The 24312-nt window shown below is 35.0% G+C and overlaps 1 protein-coding gene across 1 annotated transcript in view; it reads left to right on the top strand.

Annotated features, from left to right (window-relative positions):
• AHI1 (Abelson helper integration site 1) overlaps positions 1-24312 on the top strand; it is a gene marked incomplete at its 5' end in the record, with an annotated part of 90036 nt that overhangs the window by 12796 nt on the left and 52928 nt on the right. The window contains 7 exons of the mRNA XM_072410226.1: positions 1446-1569; positions 3622-3851; positions 5310-5416; positions 6022-6140; positions 6811-6941; positions 8422-8562; positions 10264-10400. Coding sequence (XP_072266327.1) covers positions 1446-1569; positions 3622-3851; positions 5310-5416; positions 6022-6140; positions 6811-6941; positions 8422-8562; positions 10264-10400 — 989 coding nt within the window. The remainder of the gene's footprint in view (positions 1-1445; positions 1570-3621; positions 3852-5309; positions 5417-6021; positions 6141-6810; positions 6942-8421; positions 8563-10263; positions 10401-24312) is intronic.

The raw sequence follows: 24312 nt of genomic DNA, 5'->3' as shown, positions 1-24312 counted from the left end.
TAAACTGTTATTTATTTACCTTTTCTATTATTTAGTGAGCTGCAATATATTTAATGTTTGCTTTGGGAATTTAGATTTAGCTTTAAATAAACATTCTGATTAATTATTACTTTTTAGTTCTTGTTTTCCTTATTTCTCATTTTCACAGACCAGCCCTATTACTTTTTTAGGTGTGGGAAATGACAGATATATAGTTTGACAATGTATTAAAGTGCTTCCTATTGTAAGATTTTGCCCTATCCAGTTGGAAACTGGAATCACAAGTGTGGTTTCTTTTCCTAGGCAAAATGCCAAAAGTCTTTTTTTTTTTTTTTTTTTTTGTACATTATAAAATAGCATAAGATCATATTATAAACAAAAAATGTGTTCATATTGGAAACCCCCTTCTTTTGCATAGGTGTTCAACATAATAGTGCATTTCATGTACATCTAGACTGTGGGACAAGGAATGGCAGCTATATTATAATAAACAATGCCTGCATTGTGAATTATTGTTGTGATGTGTCTTTAAATGCTTTCATAGCATTGATCTATACTGGAGAATACCGCAAATCTCAGCAGGCCCAATTTCTTGAGTCATTTCCCCTGTACAGCTCTGTTTAGCTCATCAGCTCTCTAAAGACTATATGTAATCCAATTACCTAATCTTCTTTCTGTAAGCTCTGACCAATATACCTGGATCTTGTTGACTTATTTACCACTACTGATTATGTGGTATGTTTTATTGAAACACACATTCTTTAATGCTGTAATTTATATATACCTTGTACAATACTAGAGTTTTATGTGTATCTCTCATACATGCTTAAAGACTTTATTCTGAGTCAGAATTTAATAGATTACAGTGTTATCAATTTATTAAGCTACATAGTGTTTTCAGATACTGGCCCCCTTTCTGTTTTATGGTTTGAGGTCTGTGTTATGTCTGCCTGAAAGTAAATTCAAGAACTCCAAAGCTTTCTGGCCACTGGATGGCAGTATATTGCCACTTGAAAGTTCTTGTTTGCTCTTGTTTAGGAATTTCATGTGCTACCTTTTACTCATTAATGTTGCCATTTTCCAGTTTAGGTATGTTTACAGTTCAGGCTAGCATTTAATTATATTTATTTAGGTTTGTTTGTTTATTAGCCAACTTTCCTGGTGCTGTGTTAACATAGAAACAGAAGTGAAAATACACCTTTGTGATTATGTGTTTTAACATGTCAAGCTAGGTAAAAAAATAGTGTTTTTATAACAAAGCCAGTATAGGCTGCATATCTGTCATCTAGTAGGACAGGTGCAATTAGAAAATTATCTTTTATCTTGAAATCTCAAACTTGTATGTACATACCATTCTTATGTTTAATATAACTGTTCACTTGTGTGCAGAGGAAATATCTCTGTTTAAATATTATTGACCTACATTTGTTTTTGTTTATGTTGAATATTTGATTTTATCCATATAGTATATGAAATCCCCTCTGGGCACTATTTGAGAGATCTTCATGGCCACCTCAATGTAGTCTATGATCTGTGCTGGTCCAGCAATGATCAGTATTTACTTTCGGCTTCATCAGATGCTACAGCCAGGTTTGTATTAGAATGAGTTTGCATGTGTATATTGCCTCTTTTGTTTTGACCTGTGGTCAATGCCTTTGAAGTATCAGTTGGCTTAGGACAGATATTTTAGGCGACCTCATCCCTTTTTTTCTTTAATTTACTATACGTTCTCAAAAAAAAAAAAAAAAAAAAAAAAAAAAACAAAAAATTTCAAAAAGTTAGCAAAAAAAAAAAAAAAAAACGATAAACCAAGGTGCCTACTTTTACCTAAAAAAACAGTAATATATATGGACTTGAGTAGATACCTGCGATACAAAATGCATTCATCACTGCTTACATTTAAAACTGCAATTAACAGAATTGCCAAAAAATAACATGAAGAAATACATCTATGGTGGTCTATTTTTAAAATGTGTAAAAAAATTAAAATTACATTGGCTTAGTCTGTCTACTATCTACCTTCTTTACAGGTAAAGGATATACTTTTTTAGTATTATCCTTCTGTAAAGGGGTCTTTCGCCCACCACTGGATATCAGTAAAGGTTACAAAAACACTGCACAAAATTCATGAATATTGAATTATGCAAGTGTGTACATTTCCATCTGTTTTGATTGGTTTTGAAGGTAATTTTCACCACCACATTTGCAAGACTTAATGATTTATCCCTTGTAAAGCAGCCAAAACTCAAGTAAATCAAGCAGATTGTGTTGCATTAGGTTGGAAATGTCTTACATACTGTATTTTAGGTTTCTTGACCTATATTCAAGTCCCTTAAAGCTGAATGCCAATTTTGTACAGCTGTATAGGCTATTGTCCTGTTCTGCATTCTGGTTATCAGTACAAAGAAGAAAGTGGTTTTTTTTGGCTAATGAATAACAAATTTTAACAAGTGTTTCACATAATCACAGATTCTCCGCTAGACATAATACTTCTATATTAGGAGTCATGATTAATGACCAACAGATTGTACTGTAAACAGTTCGTATAAAACTTTCATATGAAGTGTCTAATTTCCCGTTTCACTACGGCTTTTTTAGGGGATATTGAGACTTAGACTAAATGAACAAAGGACATATACAATCAGTTTGATGTATAAGGGATATAGATATAGAATCAAGACGTTCAAAAAATGATAAAGTCATGACATGCTGTTGCATTACACACTTCTTGGTCCAAAATTGAACATGGTATTTTATGTGATAGAAAATAGTTACACGAAACAAAACAATATCAAAAAGAATGTGCAACAACATATTTCATATATCATATATATCTGGAATTGTTCACTCTGTATTTACTGAGTGCTTTAAGTTTTCGCAGTGTGCAGTAAGATCTGCATCAATCAGAGAGAGCCTCAATTCCTGCCTGGGGGGGATACATCATCATCTAACCTTACTGTTCGTGACCTACCACCCGTTCCATTCATTGGATTTTAGTTATTCCAGTTATAGAGACTCCCCATCACATGTGGGCATTACCTAAGAGCACACACTCTGCAATGACATCCGCCTATCAGCATGTTCGCATAACTTCTACCAAGAGGCAGTTTACCACTTGCATCAAGATTATGTACAGCATTCTTTCAGCCCATTCCACTAACCATGATTTGCTTGAATGTGATAGAAAAGAATCCATGGGATGAGATCACTGGGCTTTAAATACCATATATATTGAAAAAGTAAAGTGTTTTTTTTTTTTTAATGAAAATGGTGTGTTCATTGGGGCACAGAGAAGCAACCAAGGAAAGCAAAATTTATACAGATTAGACTTCAGCTTTTAAAAGGCATATTTTAAAAAATGCACTTTAGGTCTCTGTTCAGACTGGTGGTAAAAAAAAAAAAGTCATAGGTCCATGTGTTTAGTATATTTGAGGCAACCCTTCTCTACAGTAATACCAAACATTTCAAATACCTGCAGTATTATGCCATAGGAGGGAAAAGTGTTTCTTCTTGTAGTAACAAGATACTGGTCAGGTATGTAATGTTTTTTTTTTTTTTTTTAGCACAACCTTTTGCCATTTCTATTAATGACATTTAATTTGCTACACTGTAACTTTTACTTATATTGTGCTTCCCCTACAGATTATGGAGCATTGCAATGGAAGCTTCATCAGCCATCAAAGTATTACCTCATCCATCTTTTGTTTACACATCAAAGTTCCATCCAATGTCTAATGATCTAGTTGTGACTGGATGCTATGATGCCGTGATTAGGGTGTGGAATGTAAAGGTTAAGGAGATCAATGGTCAGCTTCTACAAGAGTTGGAGGGTCATACAAGTTTTATCAACACTCTTTGTTTTGATGCAGAAGGTATTTTTTATTTGCAATTTGTCTTTTAGCTTGATGCTTTACACCTATGTGTATTGTATTGCATTGTGCTAGCAACATTCCAGAACATTTTGGTACATGAAAATCCAACATAGAAGCATGTCAAATGCAGTATAGACAAAAAGCAGAATTTTAAGTTGTCCTTAGAAGAGCTACTTTGATTTTCTTCTGATTTAATTGTAAAACTGCTAAAGAGTTTTACTGAATAGATTCTGAATTGACTGATTATACATCTCAGATGCCATGAGCTGATTGTACATTTACATTCATTGACAGATATAGGGAACACAATCTGAATTAAACACTTATCTGCCTCAAGCAGCAGTTAAATAGCATTTTCCTACTTTAACGCCTAAGCATTGTGCCTATTTAAAACCCTTGACTGTCAGATGTTTCACAAGATAAGTGGAGTCATGTACAGTGTTGTGATTTGTTGTCACTGGTATGCCATGAAAGATAATACAAAAGAATACATTTTACCTTGGCAACAACAAAATGTAAACATTGTGGAAAAGCTGCCCCCCCCCCCAAACACCTAATCAGATTTGGACAGTGAAGCAAGAAAGAATAAAAATGAAGGAAGAATAGTAATTGAGTGTGGGTATTACAACTATAAAATAGGTGAGAAAGGGGAACCAGGGCTTATCCAATAGTAAAGTAAACTGCAGGAAGGCATGGCCCTTCTGGCAAATGACAAAAGTTTGCTATTACCAAAACAAAGTCTCCTTATAAAGCCTCTCTATTCCCCAGGCATTTACTCATGGGTACACAGAAGACAAGATTGTAATTTATACTTAGGTTTACATCAGGCAGATGCCCATATTTACATTTGCTGCAGAATAACCCTAGGTCATATTCATTAAATCTCATTCTCTCTGAGTTATATTGATTTTGGCTTTTGCAGCACTGCCAAATTCTACCTTTGTAAGCAGGATATGCACAAAAAGCAACAGTGGTAGATATTTCTCACAGAAACAGTTAGCATAGGAGAATATCTACAGTACAAATGTTTTTACATGGACTGACCTATATATCGATTTTTTTTTGTGTATCAAGTTCTCTGTTATATTAAAGTAGAGGCACATTAAACCATATAGGTCAACATCAATTTGTAAATTACTGTGACATTTGTTTAATATATGAATAGTGGTCTCATGACTTCTGAATTCTTTCTCAGTCACTGTTCGTCAGAACCTTGTGAAAAAGAAACTTTAATCTTTATTTAGGGTTTTTTTTTGCATAGAGTTCCACTTTTTGCAATTAATAGCATAAGGTACTGATTTCTGTTGTTGTGGTTTTGAGGGCTGTGACATTATGATATTGTGCATATTACCTCTCTCTGTCTCTCTCTTCTTCTCTCGTCCCTCTCTTCTTCTCTCGTCTCTCTCTTCTCTCTTCTTCACAAACCAATGTTATTTGTTTTTTTCTGTTGCATTGTAGGGCTTCATATGTATTCAGGAGACAGCTCTGGACTTATTATTGTGTGGAATACTGGAATTAGCCAGCGTTGGCAACATAATCCAGCAGACCATTGGGCTATTTCAAAGGTAGGTGCTGTGCTTGATTACATGAGTTCTCCCAGAATTCTGGTCAAAGGAGGTGTGTACCTGTGGACATATGTACATAACCTAAATACCTCCTAATGCTTTTATTGTAAAAAGTGCATGCCATTGTTACTTCTGTGATGAAGTATGCAGAATATGGTTGCTGTTAGATATGGTTTTTTAATATATTAGGTAATTAGCGTTAGGTATATGAACACTAACTGCACAGGAACCTAAGCTCACTGAATTTCTGGCATGGTAAACAGATGTATTGTCGGTGAACAAATATGAAAAAATAATTGATATGGTTTACATATACTATAAGGCTACTATGTGTTAACATTGCGCTCCATTGTGGTACTTAAGATATTATTGCGGACTAAACTTTAATCAATTCTAAATAAGTAATTAAAATAAGTCTTAATTACTTAAGTCACATACTGTCACATTACTTTTGTTTGAGACTGTTGGTGTATTGTTCTATGTTTTGTAAAAAGATGTATCTGTTGTGTTTCAGCACTATTGAAATACAATAGGGAAATACATACTGTAGAGCATTAGACTCTCTTTAATAGAAGGCAGTGCTCACAATAATTTCTTTATTTTAGGAAATAAAAGAAAATGATATGAAAGGAATTGCAGTGAATAATTTACAGGTTCATCCAAATGGAAGACGTTTGTTAATTCACACAAAGGATAGCACTGTCCGGATTATGGACCTCAGAATGTAAGCTTTTTTTCCCTTGTACTAATAGACCCTCTGTATTTCTTGTGGAAGATGCAGGTCAACTGGTAAAGTGTAGTCAAAACTTGTATAAAATAGTCAAATTCAACTCTTACATTTTTCACAAATGTGAAACAGTTTTTTGGGAATTTTTTAACATGAGTAATTGGTCACAAATATGGTTTCTTGGGTTAGTCTGATAATGCTCCCCCTATTGTTTTGTCTGATCCTGCTGTTCTCATATAGTATAATGCTGGAATGTTACACTGGTGTTTTTTGAATTATATGGAGCCTCTTACTCCTTCCTTACCAAGCCTTACATTTTCAAGTCTGTGAGTCTCCCAGTAGCTGCGTTTGTGCCATATGCTTGGCTACAACCATTGTGTTTTTATCTTAAAGAACCAACATTTGAACATTTTACAGCAGGTAGTAGCCAACTGTAATGTGGGCCTCCGTGGATCAAAGGCTACATGTTTGTGTGAGAAAGTTGTAATTGCATTGCAACCTTAATGCCATTCTGAATATAGACTAAATGTGCATTAAACGTTCTAATTTAAAAAAAAAAGAATTTAAATTGCTCCATAAGTAATATATTTACTATGTTCCATCATTACAGGTACCAGGTACACTATTTTTTAGTTTTAATATACTTTTCTAACTGGACTTTATTTAGATTGGCTGCTAAAAAATATATTGGAACAACAAATTACAAGGAGAAACTTCACAGTGCCTTTACACCATGTGGAACATTTATCATGGCAGGGAGTGAAGATGGAATGGCATATGTCTGGAATGCAGAAACTGGTATGTTTTACTGCATGTTTGATGTATATTTGCAAATTTTAATAAAGACTGTTTAATTATTTTATTTGCTGCAGCCCGGACGTTAAAACATCAATTAAGCTGTTTATATGTGTGTTATGTATCCTGACCGCCTTTGATTACATACAAAGCTGATACTGCTCTGATCAAAATTTTTCTGACAATACCATTGAAATAAAGGCGTGGCATTTCCTTCTCAATAGTTGGATACCAGTCACCTTTCTTTTTTCTTTAGTTAATAAAGGGAGCAAAGATCAGCCCACTTACCATAAAGCCATGATCCCAAAAAGGCCAAGTTGTCTAATGTACTACTTGTTTGATAACCATCAGCTCCGTGTTGGTCTTGTCCATATTGTAAATTTAAAATAAAAATTTTAGAGACCTGTGCCCAGACATGCTTTTTATTTTGGTATTTTTTGACGTGCTGGAATATGTTTGTGCACATTACCCACTATACAGTTCTTCTCAGACATTATAAACATAACACAAGGGATTCTTGTAATTACTCATTTTTACTCATTACTTTTTTTTTTTAATTGACATAGCTGATTCCCTTCCCCTCTTTTAAAATGTATTATTTAAACAATCAATCTGATTTATCAAAGCTCTCCAAGACCACAGAAGGTAGACTATCATGGGAAAACCTGGGTCACCCAGCAAACTCAGAATGAATCTGCACCAGGATTAAAAACATTTTACTAACTAATAGCAAATGATTTTTTAGGAAATCTATTCCAGGTTTGCTGGATTACCCAGGTTTTTCCATTATAGTCTGTCTTCTCTTGGAGATATTTAATAAATCAGACTCAATGCATTCTCCTAACTTTTTATTTTACTTATTGTAACAACAGTTTCTATACAGTGATCTTGTTTACATAGATGAGTAGTAGTATTAAACCTTTGTTATATGTAGCTTAAATGTTTACCACCCTAAAGTATCCCACCCAAGATGCATTTTGGTGGGAATTAATTACCTCAAAACACGTTGGCCTGGAAGATTCTCCACTAGCAAATACTTCAATGAATGCCAGATTTGCTTTATAAATAGACTCATAGGATTTAAAAGTATGTAAAAAAAATTCACATAAATAATTTAGTAGTTGTATTTTTCATAGCTGATTGCTTGCAGTGAACTTGGGTACTACTGTAAAAATATGTTAGTAGAGGCCCATTTGCTCACTCTTTTCCCTTGGCCATCTTCAGTAAAGAATTTAAAGGGTATAAAATATTTAGGTGTTTTGTTTCAAAAATGGCAGGAATAATCTTAGCAATGTGTAATCAAGATGTTTTGTGCTTTTAAAATTCTCAATAATAACTTTGTTGCAAATGAGCAAAAGACTTTATTATAAAGGTTTTATTATATTTTATAAAATATTTTATTTGATATTATTATATTATTCTTTTAATATTTTTTTTTCTCATATTGACATTCTATTGTTTTGGTATATGCTTTCCATCACAGGAGATCAGGTAGCAAAGTACTCAGAGTTGTCCTACACAGCCCCTCTTCGAGATGTTGCCTTTCACCCTCATGAGCATATGGTTGCCTTTTGTGCCTTTGGACCAAACCAGCCTATTCTTGTATATATTTATGATTACAAAGGTAAGTAAATACTTTAAAGTGATGGCAGCCTTTATTAACAACTGAATGCATTTAGAAAATGCTTTAAAAATAGTTGTAAGAGTTGTTGAAAGCTTACTAGAACAGAGATCTGACTGCTTGTAACAAGAGTGTGTTCCTATTTCCATCATACACTAGGAAACATCATCTTTAGTTGCTAAGGTATAGTACTCTGGCATGGCTCCTATTCAGCTAAATTTTACATGATGCTGTTTGCTCGCTGTTCATTGAGTATTCAGTTGGCACATATTGATTCAATGTTTACCAAAAAACATACATCATTTTTTTTTTCTTGTTTGTGTGTGCATTTGTTTAAGGTTATAATCTCTCTCAGTGTGTGTGTGTGTGTGTGTGTGTGTGTGTGTGTGAATAAAGTATAGTTTGACACTTGTGAAAAATCGTGTGTGTGTGTATATGTATATGTGTATGTATGTATATATATGTGTTTGTATAAAAACGTTTAAACGTTTAAATACACACACAAAAGATTGTGTTAACGCTATACCTTATATAGCCACAGCATTAAAATAAATGTATTTCTGCTTTATTTATATACAGCGGTACCTCGGTATAAGTCCTCTTTGCAATAAGTCCAGCTTGGTATAAGTCCTGTTTAGGCACGAAAAATTTTGCTTGGTATACAACTGTTGCTTGGTATACAACCTTTGTGCTAGAACTTGTATGGGTAACAATGAGTCACAACACCACCTCTCTCGAGTTAAAGCCACGACTGCCCACGAGCGTCAGTACGCCAGTTGCTACCATTCAGTGAAAAACCAGCACTATAACACTCTGTGAATTAGTAGAAGGAAAGCATAGAAAAGGGTTTTTTTTGACAAAAAATCAATTGTGTTTATAATTCAGTCTCATAACAACAACAACAAACAGTGGTTTAACCACCTGAGCGTTACACTGAGGTCTAGATTTCTGTACCAAAAGTGATCCACTGTTTTTCATGAAATTTTTTTTTTAAATTGTAGACCGGCATCTTGTGAGATGCCGGCCGGCCGACGGAACACAAGATGCCGGCCAGCTTCTTACCGGTCCCGCTGGCACCCGACGCTGGAGAGGGAGATCGACGGAGGACGACGCTGGAATACGAACACGACGCTGGATGAGCACAGCGGGACCAGGTAAGTAATGATGGGAAAAAACTCGGGGTTAACCATCCTAGCCATTTTTTTTGCCCGTATGAAGGTCGGGCTTAACCGCTAGGAGGTTAAAGATCACAAGTTCAAGAGCATAAACAGAGAAATATACCTCTATTATTCAATAAGGGCCCTGTTTAGGCACTAGACAATAGTTTCTATCTGATATATTTAAATCTTTATCTTTAAATCTTTAAATGTGGACATTTGGTTTTGGTAACAGTCCTGTCTAATTGTATCTAAGGAAAAGGAAATGATAGTAAATCTCTTCAGATACACTATGAAGCCCAACTTCGGACTGCTTTTAAATATACCCATGCGGTGTGGTACTGTTGTGCTCTCCATGGATACATTTAAAAACCGCAATCTGAAGTTCAGCCCAAACAATAACTAGTAACAATAACTAGTTAGTAACTAACTACTGGTTTCCTATAAATGTCTAAATATGACTTGCAGTATATATTCATGTTATGAATAAAGTTAATATTGCCTTGCATATTGTATAGAAATATTATTTTCTTTTCAATTTGTTTAGTTGCCCAGCTTGAGGCAGAATCGGTGCACAGTGACGTCAGTAGTTATACTGATGCTCTCACACGTCAAGATTCTCTGGTTGCTGCAAGATCTTCTATGCGGATGATGAAAGTAAAACAGAAACTGGATTCTGTTCTGGTATGTTTGTTAAATTCTGGTACCTTTTCTCCACAGTACATTTATGTTAACACTTCGTAGGCATTATGTTTAAAACATTTACAAACCACATAGCATTATTTATTAGGATGTTATAATAAGGTATTTGTGTTCATAAAAGCAAACCCTTTTCTGTTTTACCTTCAAACGATTCTTACAAAAGGAATGCTGGAATCCAGTAGGTTACCTTAAGCAGTACCTTGGAATCCAGTAGGTTACCTTGGTTTTTCTTTCATATACATATCTTCACATACATTCAGCAGCAATAGTTGTTCCCTTTTTGAACTCCCTCTCTACCTGATATTGCAGATAGTTTAGGAATGGATAGATGGTTGTATTTCTTTTCTAGCATGTTCAGTTGTGTGTTCTGATGAGCAGGACCAGACAGGACATTTTTTACCCTTTTTGCTATAGTGGAAATAACTGTGGGGAAATGCCGTCAGTGATATTCCAGAGATCCACCATGTATATTGAAGCTGTCAACTATTGGAAATGTTTTTATCTGGCTGTCATTCTTGTGCTTTGTCTCCTTTCTGGGTCCATTTAACTGGGTATAAAAACAATTTTAAACATACTTGTTTCAGGTCTGTGATTTAGAATGCTAAATCTGTAGTCAACTAGCATTTTCAAAAGGAAGCCTTGCTTTTTTGTCTACTTGCTCATGGTAAACTTATTCTCAGGTTCTTTGTTATTTGTTTTATTTGTCAGGCAAACATTTGCTAAAACATGAATGTAGATGAGTGCATTATATCGAGCCCTGCAGATATGTATTACACAATTTCGGCTGCTGGCTATGCAGGTGGTTATCAGTGTCCTCTTACTCAATCTTCCTTTCAACCAAAAGCCGAAAATCATTGTTATAGTCAGATTCTACTGTATAAAAGCATTTTACATATCGAATGATTATCCTTTAGTATTTTAGCTAATTTGCTTAAATCTTTTTTTTTTTTTTTTTAATGAATGCACACAGTTTTTTGTGAAGAATATTGTCTTTAAATCACTTTCTCTCACTAGAGTTTTGTGTTTTGTCCTATATCTGTAGGGCCACACCTTAATGCATTTATATCCTGTAATAGAAACTTTCTTTTACAGTGTTTAGTAGACTCTAGTGAAACAAGCACTCTTCTTGTAGCCTTATCCTGTAATTCCTTCAAATTGGCAACAGCTTTATAAAACAAATGACTGTAGGACAATTTTAACCCAGTTTCTATAGGATTGCATGGTATTTTGTCTCCTTTTTTTTTTTTTTTATGTAAAAGTTTTTAATACATCTATTTGGTGTATCTACCTTGACATCCACTTTAATAAAGTCCTTTGAGTAGGCAGTTTACTCAAACATAAATGGTGCAAATAGAAAGCTAATACAGTTTTATAGTTTTCTTAACAACAGGATTACTTCATAGTTGTAAATTTAGTTGAGCCATGCCAAGAAATTGCATCCTATAAAAAGTCAAAAAGTCTGTAGACTTTGTTTTAGTGTGTGCATGTGTGTTTGAAGTGTGACTCATCTCACCAAATAACTGTTTCCACAGTTCAGCAGATCTTTATGTGTCATCACCACTGTTCTTGTAAATGCATATTTTCAAGCTTCTATATGTAACCAAATCTTTGTCTATTCTAATCAAGAATCCAGTTGCCATTGCTCATCATGGGGTACGTCCAACTCCCCATGGACTTCAACAAAGAAAATCAATGGTCACGCTCCAGGGTAAAATCAAGAAAAACTTGAATCCACTTTATAATAAATGCTGCTAAGTAAAGTGACTTATTCAGGTAGTCACATAATCTATCTGTTTGTTGCATCTTTAAATGTAGTTTCTTTCTTACACGAATCAAATCAGAAGGAAGGAGGTAGTTGTGGAGATTTGATTAATGGATTATGTGTCAACCTGAATGTCTAATTTTTCTTGTCACATTTACAGTAAAGTGATTGACGTTTTTATTTTACTTTGCAGTGTGGCCCATGTTTTTCCTTGTAAGGGTCTTCATGAAGGTTTGGATAGATTTAACTGCAGTTCAACTCTGTAGTTGTCGCTGAAAGGCTTGTCTCACAGGTGACAGTGAAGTCATATCCAAGGGCTGTAAATAAATCAAATATAAATAAAATAAAATTCTATAAAAATTAAAACCTACAATAACTGTTAAAGCTCACTGAATTCACTGCTTTTATACAAAGCCTACGTGAAAAGGGCCTCAGGAAATTATAGTCCATATATTTGAAAAATATACTCATTGTTACTCTTTAGTTGCAATTTGTAATGAAATCCACATACCTGTAGTGATTTTGGGTGGGAATTTATATTTATTAAATCTTCTATGTTTAGGATTAAATCCTCTGTTTATGATGTATTAAAATGATTACAATTAATATTCCTAAAATTGGAGCTTTACAGTGAGACTTTTAACAAAATGCATTTCTTTTTCTGTGAGTGTGAATCTGCTTGTGAATGTGAAGTAGGTGTAATCTTGCCATATATTTTCCCCCTATTCATTCTCCCGTGTTTACTTTTACATACATACTTCCACATTTTGGTCTGTATATGAAGTTTGCCTTTTATAAGTAAGTCATTGTTCCTCTTGTATTATGGAATCAGGCACTCTTTGTGACAGGTGTTCTGGTTTATCCATCTTTGCACAGGTGCATTCTTGGTGTGGGTGTGATGTTGGGAATTCTGCCAAGTTCAGCCATTTCTATAGAAATGCACAAACAATCATAATCAAAGGGATGTACTATATAAACAAAGGTGAGAGGGGCAGCCAGCAAATATGAAAAAATATTAAAAGAAGGGGAACTACAAAGATTGTTAATCATATTTTCTTTTTTTCATGATTTATTGTACATTCTGATTTTTTTTTTATTGTAACAAATACATACTTTGACAAATTGTACATGGAAAAAAATGACCTCAATTAATTGTAAATCCATATCTTCCAACCTTCTTCGGAAAAGGGCCCGTTTAAAGCAAACCTGTTGGAAAGACATTTTAAATTATCAGCATTTCTATTTACCTTTGGTCCACATCAGTTTTTTGTTTCTACAATACCCCAGGAGCTGCAAAACTCAAGGTGCTTTTCTTTGCAAATTGCAACCAATGTTGCTGGTATATTCACACCTTGGTCAACATACTTTTCGGACTTACCCCTATACTGGTAATCAACTGGCCTGGCCCATCAGGGCCCAATACATAGGGTGGTAATTGTTATCGACAGATGTTATAAACTGACATATGGATAACTGTCCTCCAAAAGTTTATCATGAACATGACACCATCACAGTATTCATGCCTAACTCCTTGCTTTACCTTGGTTGACACATCCTGTGCAAATATTTGACAATGTTTAGGATGCTGGAAAAAAAATGATACAATGGGCCTGTTAAAGACTTTAGAAGACTGACTTTCATGGAAAACCTTAGTGATCCAGCAAGCATGTGATATATATTTCATATATTTCCTGAAATTTTTGAAAATGTTTTCAATCCTGGACCAGATTCATTTGCTGGATCATCCAGATTCTTCCATGATAGTCTATCCTCACTAATGTTGGGGAGCTTCAATAAATCAGGCCTAATTTTTGCAATTCCTCACACTCTTCCATATGCACACTAATTACCACATTTATTTAAAATGCTGTTTCGATTCTCTTTTACAATAATGGAAGTATGGAACTGTTAAAAGCTTAATTGAAAAGCTAATATACCGTATTTTGCGCCCTATAAGACGCACCCAATTTTAAAGGAGGAAAATCTAGAAAAAAAAGATTCTGAAAGATTTTTCCCCTTCTGATCACTCATGTGCCATTCAAATTCCCTTTCTGATCACTCTATGCCTTTCAAATTCCCTTTCTGATCACTCTGTGTCATTCAAAATTCCTTTCTGATCACTCTGTCATTCAAATTCCCCTGCTGATCACTCTGTGCTTTTTTTCCACTGTACGGCAGTTAGGACAGGGAACAGCAGGTGGCGCTGTGCCGGCTTCTTTCGCTCTGCTTTACAGACAGGAGAAGACACGTGCTGCTGCCAGAGAGAAGAGGAGACAGACGCTGCTGCAGCCAGAGACACACACAGGATCGGGTATCGGGTGAGTATATTATTTTAGTTATTTTATCACACCTTTGTCGTATAGGACGCACCAACTTTTCCCCCCCAGTTTTGGGGAAGAAAAAGTGCGTCTTATACTGCAAAAAATATGGTATGTTCGCTGATCAGATCAGTACACTAAATAAGAAACATTCTCATACACAAGGTTTATTTTGCTCTGCTCAAATTAGAGGCTGAAAGGTTCACGTACTATTGAATGCTTCTTTTTCAGTTCCAGCATTATGACAATGTGCTTCAATAGGAAAATAATAAAAAATAATTTATTATTCCTGAAAGTTTCCAAACAGTGTGCTTATTGTATAAAACGGTGAAGGGCGAGGTATCCAATATTCTAATGCAAATTTCAATTGGGTACAAAATTATTTGCATTGCATTATTTTGCCCACACAATGCTACATTGCACATACATTCATAGAAGATACCTAACTTGCCATTAATGATATGCCTGACTATATTCCTTTTAAAAAATAAATATTCCTTTTTATTCTCTAGTATAAGCAATGCATGAATGTAAAATCTGACAAGAATTCATCATCTAAATACAAATTGTCTGGGTCCAGCCACTAAAAGCGCTTACCTGTATTCACCCCAATAAACTTTGTGTATTTTTGACACCAAATATGTTGTGAAATGTATTTTTGTAGAAAATACAATTCTAGAGTTTGTATGTTGATTTCCACACATGTCCTCATGTTGGGTCTGTATAATGTGATAACAATTTTACAAAATTCGAAAAAATTGCCATTTTATTTCACTTTTTAAACTAAACTTCAATTTCTGGATGCTTTAAATCAGAGGTAGATGTCATTGTTTTGTCCTGAACATGCTAACTACAGTACATTTGTAAAATGAAACTCTGCTTTCAGTTGCAATGCATTTTTACGGATTTGTATTTATATATCACCTACATATTAGTAATTGTCTTTAAAAGGGGCTCACAGTATATTGTCCCTACCATAGTTATGTCTTTAACACAGTCTAAGGACAGTTTCAAAGGGAAGTCAATTAATCTAAACTACATGTTTTTGGAATGCGGGAGGAACCCCGAGCACCCAGAGAAAACCCATGCAAACATGGGGAGAACATATCAATTCTATGCGGAACCACTGGCCATCGTGCCACCTATCTGTAGTATTTAGTAGCAACCTCACTACATGGGTGAAGAAATAATCTGAACCTACCCAAAATTAAAAAAGCCTGCAAATTTTGTAAAATATATGTTTTTTGAATATGGGCTTTAGGTCAAATATCCATTTTTTAAACTTGCGTGGGAAAAATAATTTGCTATATAAACCTTTCCTTTAGAGCTGTTTGTTTGAAGTATCATCTGTCTTCAGTTTAAGGAGCCATGAACTGAAAATGGCTTAAAAAATGTGTTTTACAATTTTGAAGGAGCTTGGGGAGAAAGAACGATGTTGTGATTTGTAATAGATGTCAAGTTGAAAAATGAATGTAGAATAAAGGTTGTATGAGCATAAGAGAAGTCTGTAATTTTTATTATTTTTTTTTAATTTTATTTTTTTTTGCCCACAATTTACTATACTAATGTACAGTTTTGGTAAATAAAAAATTATGCTTAAAGCAGAACTAAAGTAAAAATAAAATAAACAAACTTACCTTTAATCCTGCAGATCTGGTAATGGTGTTGGGTCTTCCCTCGATCTAGTCCCGCATCCTCCTGGAATTCTTAGTCCTGGTGATGGGCACCACCATCTTTAGTCTTCTCTTCCAGTTTTCTTGCTACGTCACCTGATCTCGCACTGAGCAGAATGGGTGACGTAGTTTCTTGACATGGAATGCATTTTGTTATACACCTGCTGATCTTGCATGATATGTTTGACTCACTAGTTCCTTTGCTTTCTCCAGTGCTATCTCAAATAAATAAAAGTAACGGTCAAAAAAGGGAATAAACTGCAGTGACTGGCCTAAGACTGGTAACTTTTAGGCTAAGTCTACACAGGTTGTTTCCCCATCATTTAATCCAAGTATTCTCAAGCCCATGTTTGAAATTCCCACTTATACCAATTGCCCAGTCCACACCAGATTGTGTTCTTGATGGGCTATAAAAAAAATGCATCCTTTGGCATTTGGAAAAGACTCTGAACACCCCCATCGACATAAGTGGGCAATTTTGTGGCATTTGAGAACCATTGTCCCTTATTCTCTGTCACTTATCTTGGTTTAAAACATGGCCATCAAGACTGAATGGGCAAGAGATGCCGATCTCACGCATGTGCAGTGAGATCGGCCCACCTGATCTCGGACTGCTTGAGCAGTGCGAGATCAGGTGGCATAGCAAGAAGACCATAAATCAAGAGTGAAGATGGCGGCGCAGTGCTTCCTCAGCGCCTGGGCGAAGAAGAATTCTAGGATGCCATGGGATCAGATTGAGAGAAGGTCCAGCACCATCAAGGGATCTTTTTTTTTTTTGTTTCACTTTAGTTCCGCTTTAACGTCAGTGTAGACTTCTGTTTTTAGGTTTAAATACACATCAATGTAAATTTTTAGGATATTTTAAGGTTTATTACTACTTTTTACATTTTGTGTTTTATTTCCTAAAATGATACAATTTGTGTATAAAAAGCCATGTCCTTGGATAAAACCACATAAAAATATAGTTAATAAAACCCATACATCGGAGAACATTATTATAAAGTAAATCTTTGTGTCACTCAACACTGTTAATCACATGAGTAAACCTGTGTAGCTTGACAACAGCTTTGATGAAATTCACTTGCGATAATTGTGGGAAGTTCTGTCAAGTGTATGTTTACACTGCAGCATGAATGATTGTCAGTAATGGTGTTCATTTGTTTTTCTGTGGGAAAAGGACTTCTTTTGGTTTTTATCTATCAATATGTGTTTGTTTTGATCATCTTTTGTCAAAATACATATTAGAGCTCCTCTGTGTCTTGGTCAATGAATCAAAATTGGAACAACTTGTGATAAGTCAGTTTTTTTGCATAATCAGCATGCTGACAAAGTGATCTCACACAAATCTATGAGTTTTTAGTTGATTTGCTTGTCATTTGCATTTTAGATAATTCACCCAATGCCAGGTGTCTCTCCTGAGGCAATCTACTCAACAATACCTTGTTCTTATATCATAATAATTCAGTAATATCTGGATAAGAAATTATGTGCTATCTAGGAAAAATTTTTGCCTGCATGTGGTATCATTCTTGCCACATACTGTAAATGGGTGGCACCTGGACACTGCTGGTTCCTACCTGCAGTTTGTCTGCTTTGAGCCAGCTGGTAAATGATTGGCTAGCTCCTCATTTATTGGGAGCATAGCATGTCTCATTAAATAGACCCAGTCACCTAAATTTTTTATCACAAAATTCTTGTAATTACTTCTTGAGATAGTAAAAAAACATTGTAATAAATAATAAAAAGTTTGAATAAATTAATATAAAAAACTGTTTAACAGTTTAAAAAAAATAAACCTACATATGCACATATTGAATACTGTTGCTCACACCAGAATAATTGACAAATAGCCCTGAAATTATTTCTTTTTTTTGTAAATCTGTTGTAAAGGGTCTTCACTGGAGATCCTGCCAGTAAGAGCACTTTCTATTTTAGACCAACAATTTTGTCTTTACCTTTCACCACTCTGTTGGCCATTGCTTCCTGCATACATAACAGCAAACCAAATGTCGCCTGAAGTAGTACGTACAGCAGGTTGGCAATGGTACTGCCAATTTCAAAAGAGTAGTTTAGTGTTGTCAGTCAGAAAGTGCTGAAACTGGTACAATCTTTAATTAGTAAACGTTTCACAGACTTATAATATTTGTATATAGTGTGGCATGATGTCAAACATACTGAAAAATATAATCTACTTTACATATACAGATAGTGCCAGGGTTACATACGAGGTGGGGACTGTAGGTTTGTTTTTAAGTTGTTTTCCCCATGTTTGCATGGGTTTTCTCTGGGTGCTCCAGGTTCCTCCCGCATTCCAAAAACATGTAGTTAGGGTAATTAGCTTCCCCCCAAAATTTGTCCGTACACTGTGTTAATGATGTATAACTATGGTAGGGACATTATACTGTGAGCTAATTTTAGAGACAATTAGTGATACGACTATGAACTTTGTAAATTGCTGAATAATATGTTGGCACTATATAAATACAAATTAATAATAAAAAATCATTGCAACTAAATACAGAATTTCATTCCAAATATGCGCTATAATATAGGACAGAGGTGAGCAAGCTTTTTGACTTGGGGGCCACAACCGGAAAAAATATACCGGGGACGTGTTCAGCGGCTCTGGCCGGCCCCCCGCCTGCCCCCCGTAGTTTGCCAATGCCTGGTATAGGATGTTCTGGACAGAAAAACAATAACATCTACCTCTGATTTAAATCACCATGAAATTGAAATATAGTGTAACGAGGGTTTAAAAAGTGAAAAAAAATGGCATACAGTTAATCCCTGGGTTACATACGAGATATGGACTGTAGGTTTGTTTTTAAGTTGGATTTTTGGATTTGTATGTAAGTCGAAACAGGTACATTATTTTAATAAATGCAATTAGGATAGATGTTTGTCTCTACATATTATTAGGCAGCATGGTGTCAGTTACTGTATGTCAGTTACTGTAAAAAATCCTCATTGTGAGTTAATCACAAACAAAGCAAAAAAAAAACTTTATGGAACCTAGACATTCAATAACTTCTGGAGCAAGCTGTGCTTTGATATGCAAAAAGAAAGAACTGCAAAATTTGTTTTGGTCATTAAAATCTTACAAGATGTTGTAGAAGAGCTCAGTCCTTAAGATTACTCACAACCTCAGCTGTGTTTAGCAAAAGATTTCTTCTGTAAGTCATGCAAACTGCCCCCCCATCAAGCCTCTGTCCTGCACCGAGCGAGCAGGGAAGCCCCGTTTGTATCTAGGTCATCCATATGTCAGATGTCCTTAACTCGGGGGCGACCTGTACTTTAATGAATATACACAAATTTCATGAAAAAGAAGTTTATTTGTAACAAACAAAGATGTTGGGGTCCCATTGGTTTATGCTAATTGCTAAAATAAAATGTATTTATATATATTAAAGTTAGGGGGATTGGCAGATCACAGGACACTGTAGTATGTTTGCAAAGTCCCATTATTAGGGTTCATGCTTAACGGAACACAAAATAACTCAGTCCAGCAAAGCAAAATAGGTTACTTCAGTAATAAGTCGTAGTTGGTCAGAAAAATCAAGTCCTGCTGGCCAAGCAGCAACACCAGGATCTGACCTGGTACTCGCAGGTAGCAAGTGTTTCAGCTTCAAAGCCTTTACTCCAAACAACATGGGCTGCCCAGGCCTGCTCCCTTCAGCTTCTTTGCTAACTCTGACTGAGACTGACCTACCCAATTTCCTTACAGCCCACAGACATAAGTGCCAGGTCGGTCTGAAATCCTGATCTGTACTGCAATGGTATAAGAAGACCCACCCACACCCTTCCCTCCTATCCCAAAATCCAGGCCCACCAGGACCTGCCATCCAGGACCCACCCCTGGCATCCTGTACTTCCTTCACACACACGGAGTAAGGAAACAGCTTTTAAAGAGTGGTAGTTCTGGGGGCATAATTGTACCTGTAGTAACTGGGCCACCAGTAGCTGTGTGTTTAAAAAATTTTGTGAGCCTAGTGATGACTGCACAATAGTAATAAAAGCTCTTTCTTCCTACGGGAACAAGGTGAAGGAAAAAATTAATACATAATCTAGAGCAGTGTTTCTCAACCAGGATTCTGTGGAACCATAGGGTTCCTCCAGAGGTTGCCAGGGGTTCCTTAAGCCAGGAGCAGTAAGGGTGACATTCTCCCCAATGACCAGCAGTGCAAGAGGCATTCTTTCTATTGACTACAAGGTATAGCACTGTAAGCTGTAAATTTAGTAATTATACGGGGGTTCCCTAAGAGTTGAAATTATTTAAGGGGGATCCCTCATGTTAAAAAGTTCAAGAAAGACTGATCCAGAGAGAGAATGGCTAATGTTGGGACACTTTAAATTAGTCTGTATATATGTACTTTGTTGGACGACCATGGACCACTGTGGTTTAGTATCTTTCATTGAAAGGGTAATATTTGCATTGAAAAGTTGCCATTTATTGTATTTGTGCTGTTTAGATTTTGAACTTGTTTATGGTGTTTTAGATTATGATCTGCATTGTACAGTTGTGCCCTGCATGCTCTTTATGATGTAGTTTTCACATCTTTTCTACAAAGTAGAATATGTTAAAATGGAATATACAATATTGTAATGCAAATCTTGTCATATAGGGTAATCAATTTACAAAGATGGTCTTTCTTACCCTGAAGCTAATTTGACTTGCAATCTTACATGCAAATATAATGTCTGATCAAGTCATACCCCTGGAGACTGAAAACAAAGAATAACTTCTTGTCAAATCTTAAAATAGTGTGTTATTTTTCAAAGCTATTCTATTAATGTATTTTGCATGTATTTTAGAAATGCTGCACAATCATTATTTGCATAGGTTTGAAAAGGCAAAGCAGCTTCCATGAACATAAATATATATTATTTCTTTGCCCTATTGTCTTTCTTCAGTTACGTGAAAGCATTTTTTATAAAGTTTTATCTTTGTGTGGCATAGACTGTAGTAAACATTCATTTTGACAGGACTGTGGTTTTTTGTATGAAGCAAGCAGAAATATGTTGTGAAAAAGTAGTATAATGTACTGGCTATCTTAACCAACACTACTACTTATTGTGAAGGTGTTAGGCAATCTTTTCCACAACCTATATTTCTTAAAAAAGGTTGCATCATAATACACAAACACGTTTTTAATTCACAGCTACCTATAATGTTGAAGACTTTGTTGTTGTAAGTGTTTAAAATAAATGTAAACCAAATGTTAAAATGTTTTCTATTTGGTAACATTTAAATTGATCTAATTTCAATCACATACATTTTAACATGATCATATCATTTGAAAAGTTGTTTATTTATTTTAATTATTCATATCATAAACAATCCAATGTAGTTGAAATTACCTACCATGAAGGCCCTACAGCCTGTCTCGGCTATATATATATAAAACAACAATCACAGGGTTTTTGTGACTAACTGTAAAAAAAATCATCAGTAGTTTAGGGTTCAAATTTAAATTAGTTTTAATATTTATAAATCTGACACATATTCAAGTTCATTTCAGTTTCTTCAACAGTTAGATGAAGAGCTAACCATACACATCAAATACTTTTTTGAAGCACACAATATGACCATCCAATCAGATTGTTGACCTAAACAATAGGAATACCTATTTAAGTACATATTGTGTACTTATGTTGCATCATTGCACTTGTTTAGTCTGCCCAAGTGGGGAAAGGTTAAGCAGCTAAAATATATTAGAAATTTTGGGGGCCAGCTTACATTGAGGGAAAAAAATTACCAGTTTAAAAATATGAACCACATTCTTTGGTAGTTTTAAAACAAAAACAAAGATTAACTACACGAACAAAAACAAAAGCTGGAAAACCTAAAACAGTTTATTATTTAAACTTGCAATATAGTTGTAGAGTACAATAGCTGTTAAATGCAATACAAAACTAACTCAATGTAGTGTTGGTCTAAGAAACAGAATTGCTTATGCCAGATCCTCTTGGATTGAAGCTCTTAAATCTGACTTGATTATTTATTTTTAGAGCTGAACACTGACTTGGGCGGGTGACATTGCTGTTACTGTTCTAGCCACATCACTAATATTCTCGGAATAAACAAGGATGGCTTCTTCTGCAGTCCGTTTCGATGAGTGATCATTCTTTTCTACTTCTTTTAAGTTTTTAAAAATTTCCGTCTGGAATCCCTTTTTTTGGATTATCTTTCACGCATATGCGAAGTCACTTTACTGTTGAGCGTTCCATTTTGTCCCAAGTAAGAATCAAGCATAATTCTTCATTTGAAGAGGAGGATCCTGAGTTACCAGTGCTTATAGCTTCATCCAGTGGTGATGTTTAAGGCAATGATCCCTTCAAGTGAACTGCTACATCATAGAGGGCCTTTTTTGCAGTATCAGTCTGGTCATTGCTTAACAAAATTCGGCTCATTGGATCAAAATAAATAGCCGCTAACAAGATTTGATTATCCAGAAATAGATTCTCTCTTTTCTTCATTGAAAATACTATACCATCAGCTATTAACCCTCCACTTTTGTTCAGGCAATATATCAAGCTCTTCCATTTCAAGAAGAATTTACCAGGTGTTAAATCTTTTTAGGGGCCCTGGCTGCAACAGTTACGTGCCTCAATTTGCCAGTTAGAGTAGCTGCATGACGATCTTTCAGTCCATCTCTTATTGCAAGTTGCAAGTATGAACAGCACAACGCATATGTGGAATAGTAGTACGCTTAGATGCTTCTTCAACAATGTTATGCAAAATGTCACTATTCTCTTCACTTTCGCCAAAACTTGCCGAACTGTCTTCCTTTAACCCCCCTAGCGGTAATCCCGACTCTGACTCGGGATGGATTTTACAAAAAGCGGTAATCCCGAGTCACATTCAGGGTCGCTTTAAACTAAAAAAATAAAAACCCACTTAACCTGTTCCGTCGCTGTCCCTCGGCGTCCTGCTGGTCCCCGCAGGTCCTCCTTCTCAGATCTCCAGCCGTGAAGTGCAGAGACGAGATCTACGGGGTTTCCTGGTGACGTTGGTACATGCATCGGTGCAGGCAGGTGGAACGGCAGGAAATTAAAAAAAATTTGTATTGGATTCAAAACAAAATAGCTGTATTGAGTTCAATACAAAGAAATATTCATTATATATATATATATATATATATATATATATATATATATGCTACTAAACAGTTACATTACATGTTTAAATGTTTTTTTTTAACATATTTTTGTTTTGTTTTTTTAAAGTTTATTAAATTTAAATTTATTACATTTATTAAATATCAGTGATAATACAATCTGTCATAATACATCTGTTCCTATTTAATTCAAAAATCTTATAGAACAACCTCCACTAACTTCTGAAGATAGTCACTGGTGTGATGTACCTGGTGCTCTCTACTGCCAAGGTTCGCGTTATTGTTTTATTATTTTTCATCAACAAATCTAACATTAATACCAAAATAATTGACTGTGACTCTGTGCGTGCATCTATTTTTATGAAGACAAATTGTCCCTTTAGACCTTTTCGTAGTTCTTCCTTTTTACATTTGGCCTCTTCAATTATAAGTTTCCTTATACTTTCTCGTTCTAGAGAAACACCAAGTTTTTTAGCGATTTCTCCATTTAGGGCTAAAAAAAGTCTGGCTGTGGAAAGGATAGTGGTACAGTAATCTTTGCTACCAATATATTTCAATAATGTGGTTTTTGATTTTTTTCTGGTGTCATTGTTATGGTAACTTTGTCAGATATAAAGAATCTTCTTAGTTGGGTTTGGTCTCCAGTAGATTTCTGAACATTTTTTATCCCAGAAGTAGATAGAAGTTGTGAATGAGAAAGATATCTATGAAAATATTCCAACACTTTAGGATGAAAACGCTGCAAGTGTCTTTTTAAATTTGATGCTCTTGTAGGTGCATTTTTGTTGTACCCACTGAAATTGCTAATTTTTGCATCACCTTGTTTTTCACCATCATTTTCAAGAATACATCGGCACACGTAATGTTTCCCATCACTTCATAATGTAAAGTGCTCATAAACAACAGACTTTATCGTGTTTGTTGACTTTTTGCCATTGTGAATTGGGTGCAGCTTTCACTAAAATATAAATATAAACTATGGTATACTAACTAGCAGATTCTTTGATTTAAATACAAAAATAC

The sequence above is a fragment of the Pyxicephalus adspersus genome, chromosome 4, assembly GCF_032062135.1.
Source record: "Pyxicephalus adspersus chromosome 4, UCB_Pads_2.0, whole genome shotgun sequence".
NCBI lineage: Eukaryota > Metazoa > Chordata > Amphibia > Anura > Pyxicephalidae > Pyxicephalus > Pyxicephalus adspersus.
This window is presented reverse-complemented; position numbering and strand designations above follow the sequence as displayed.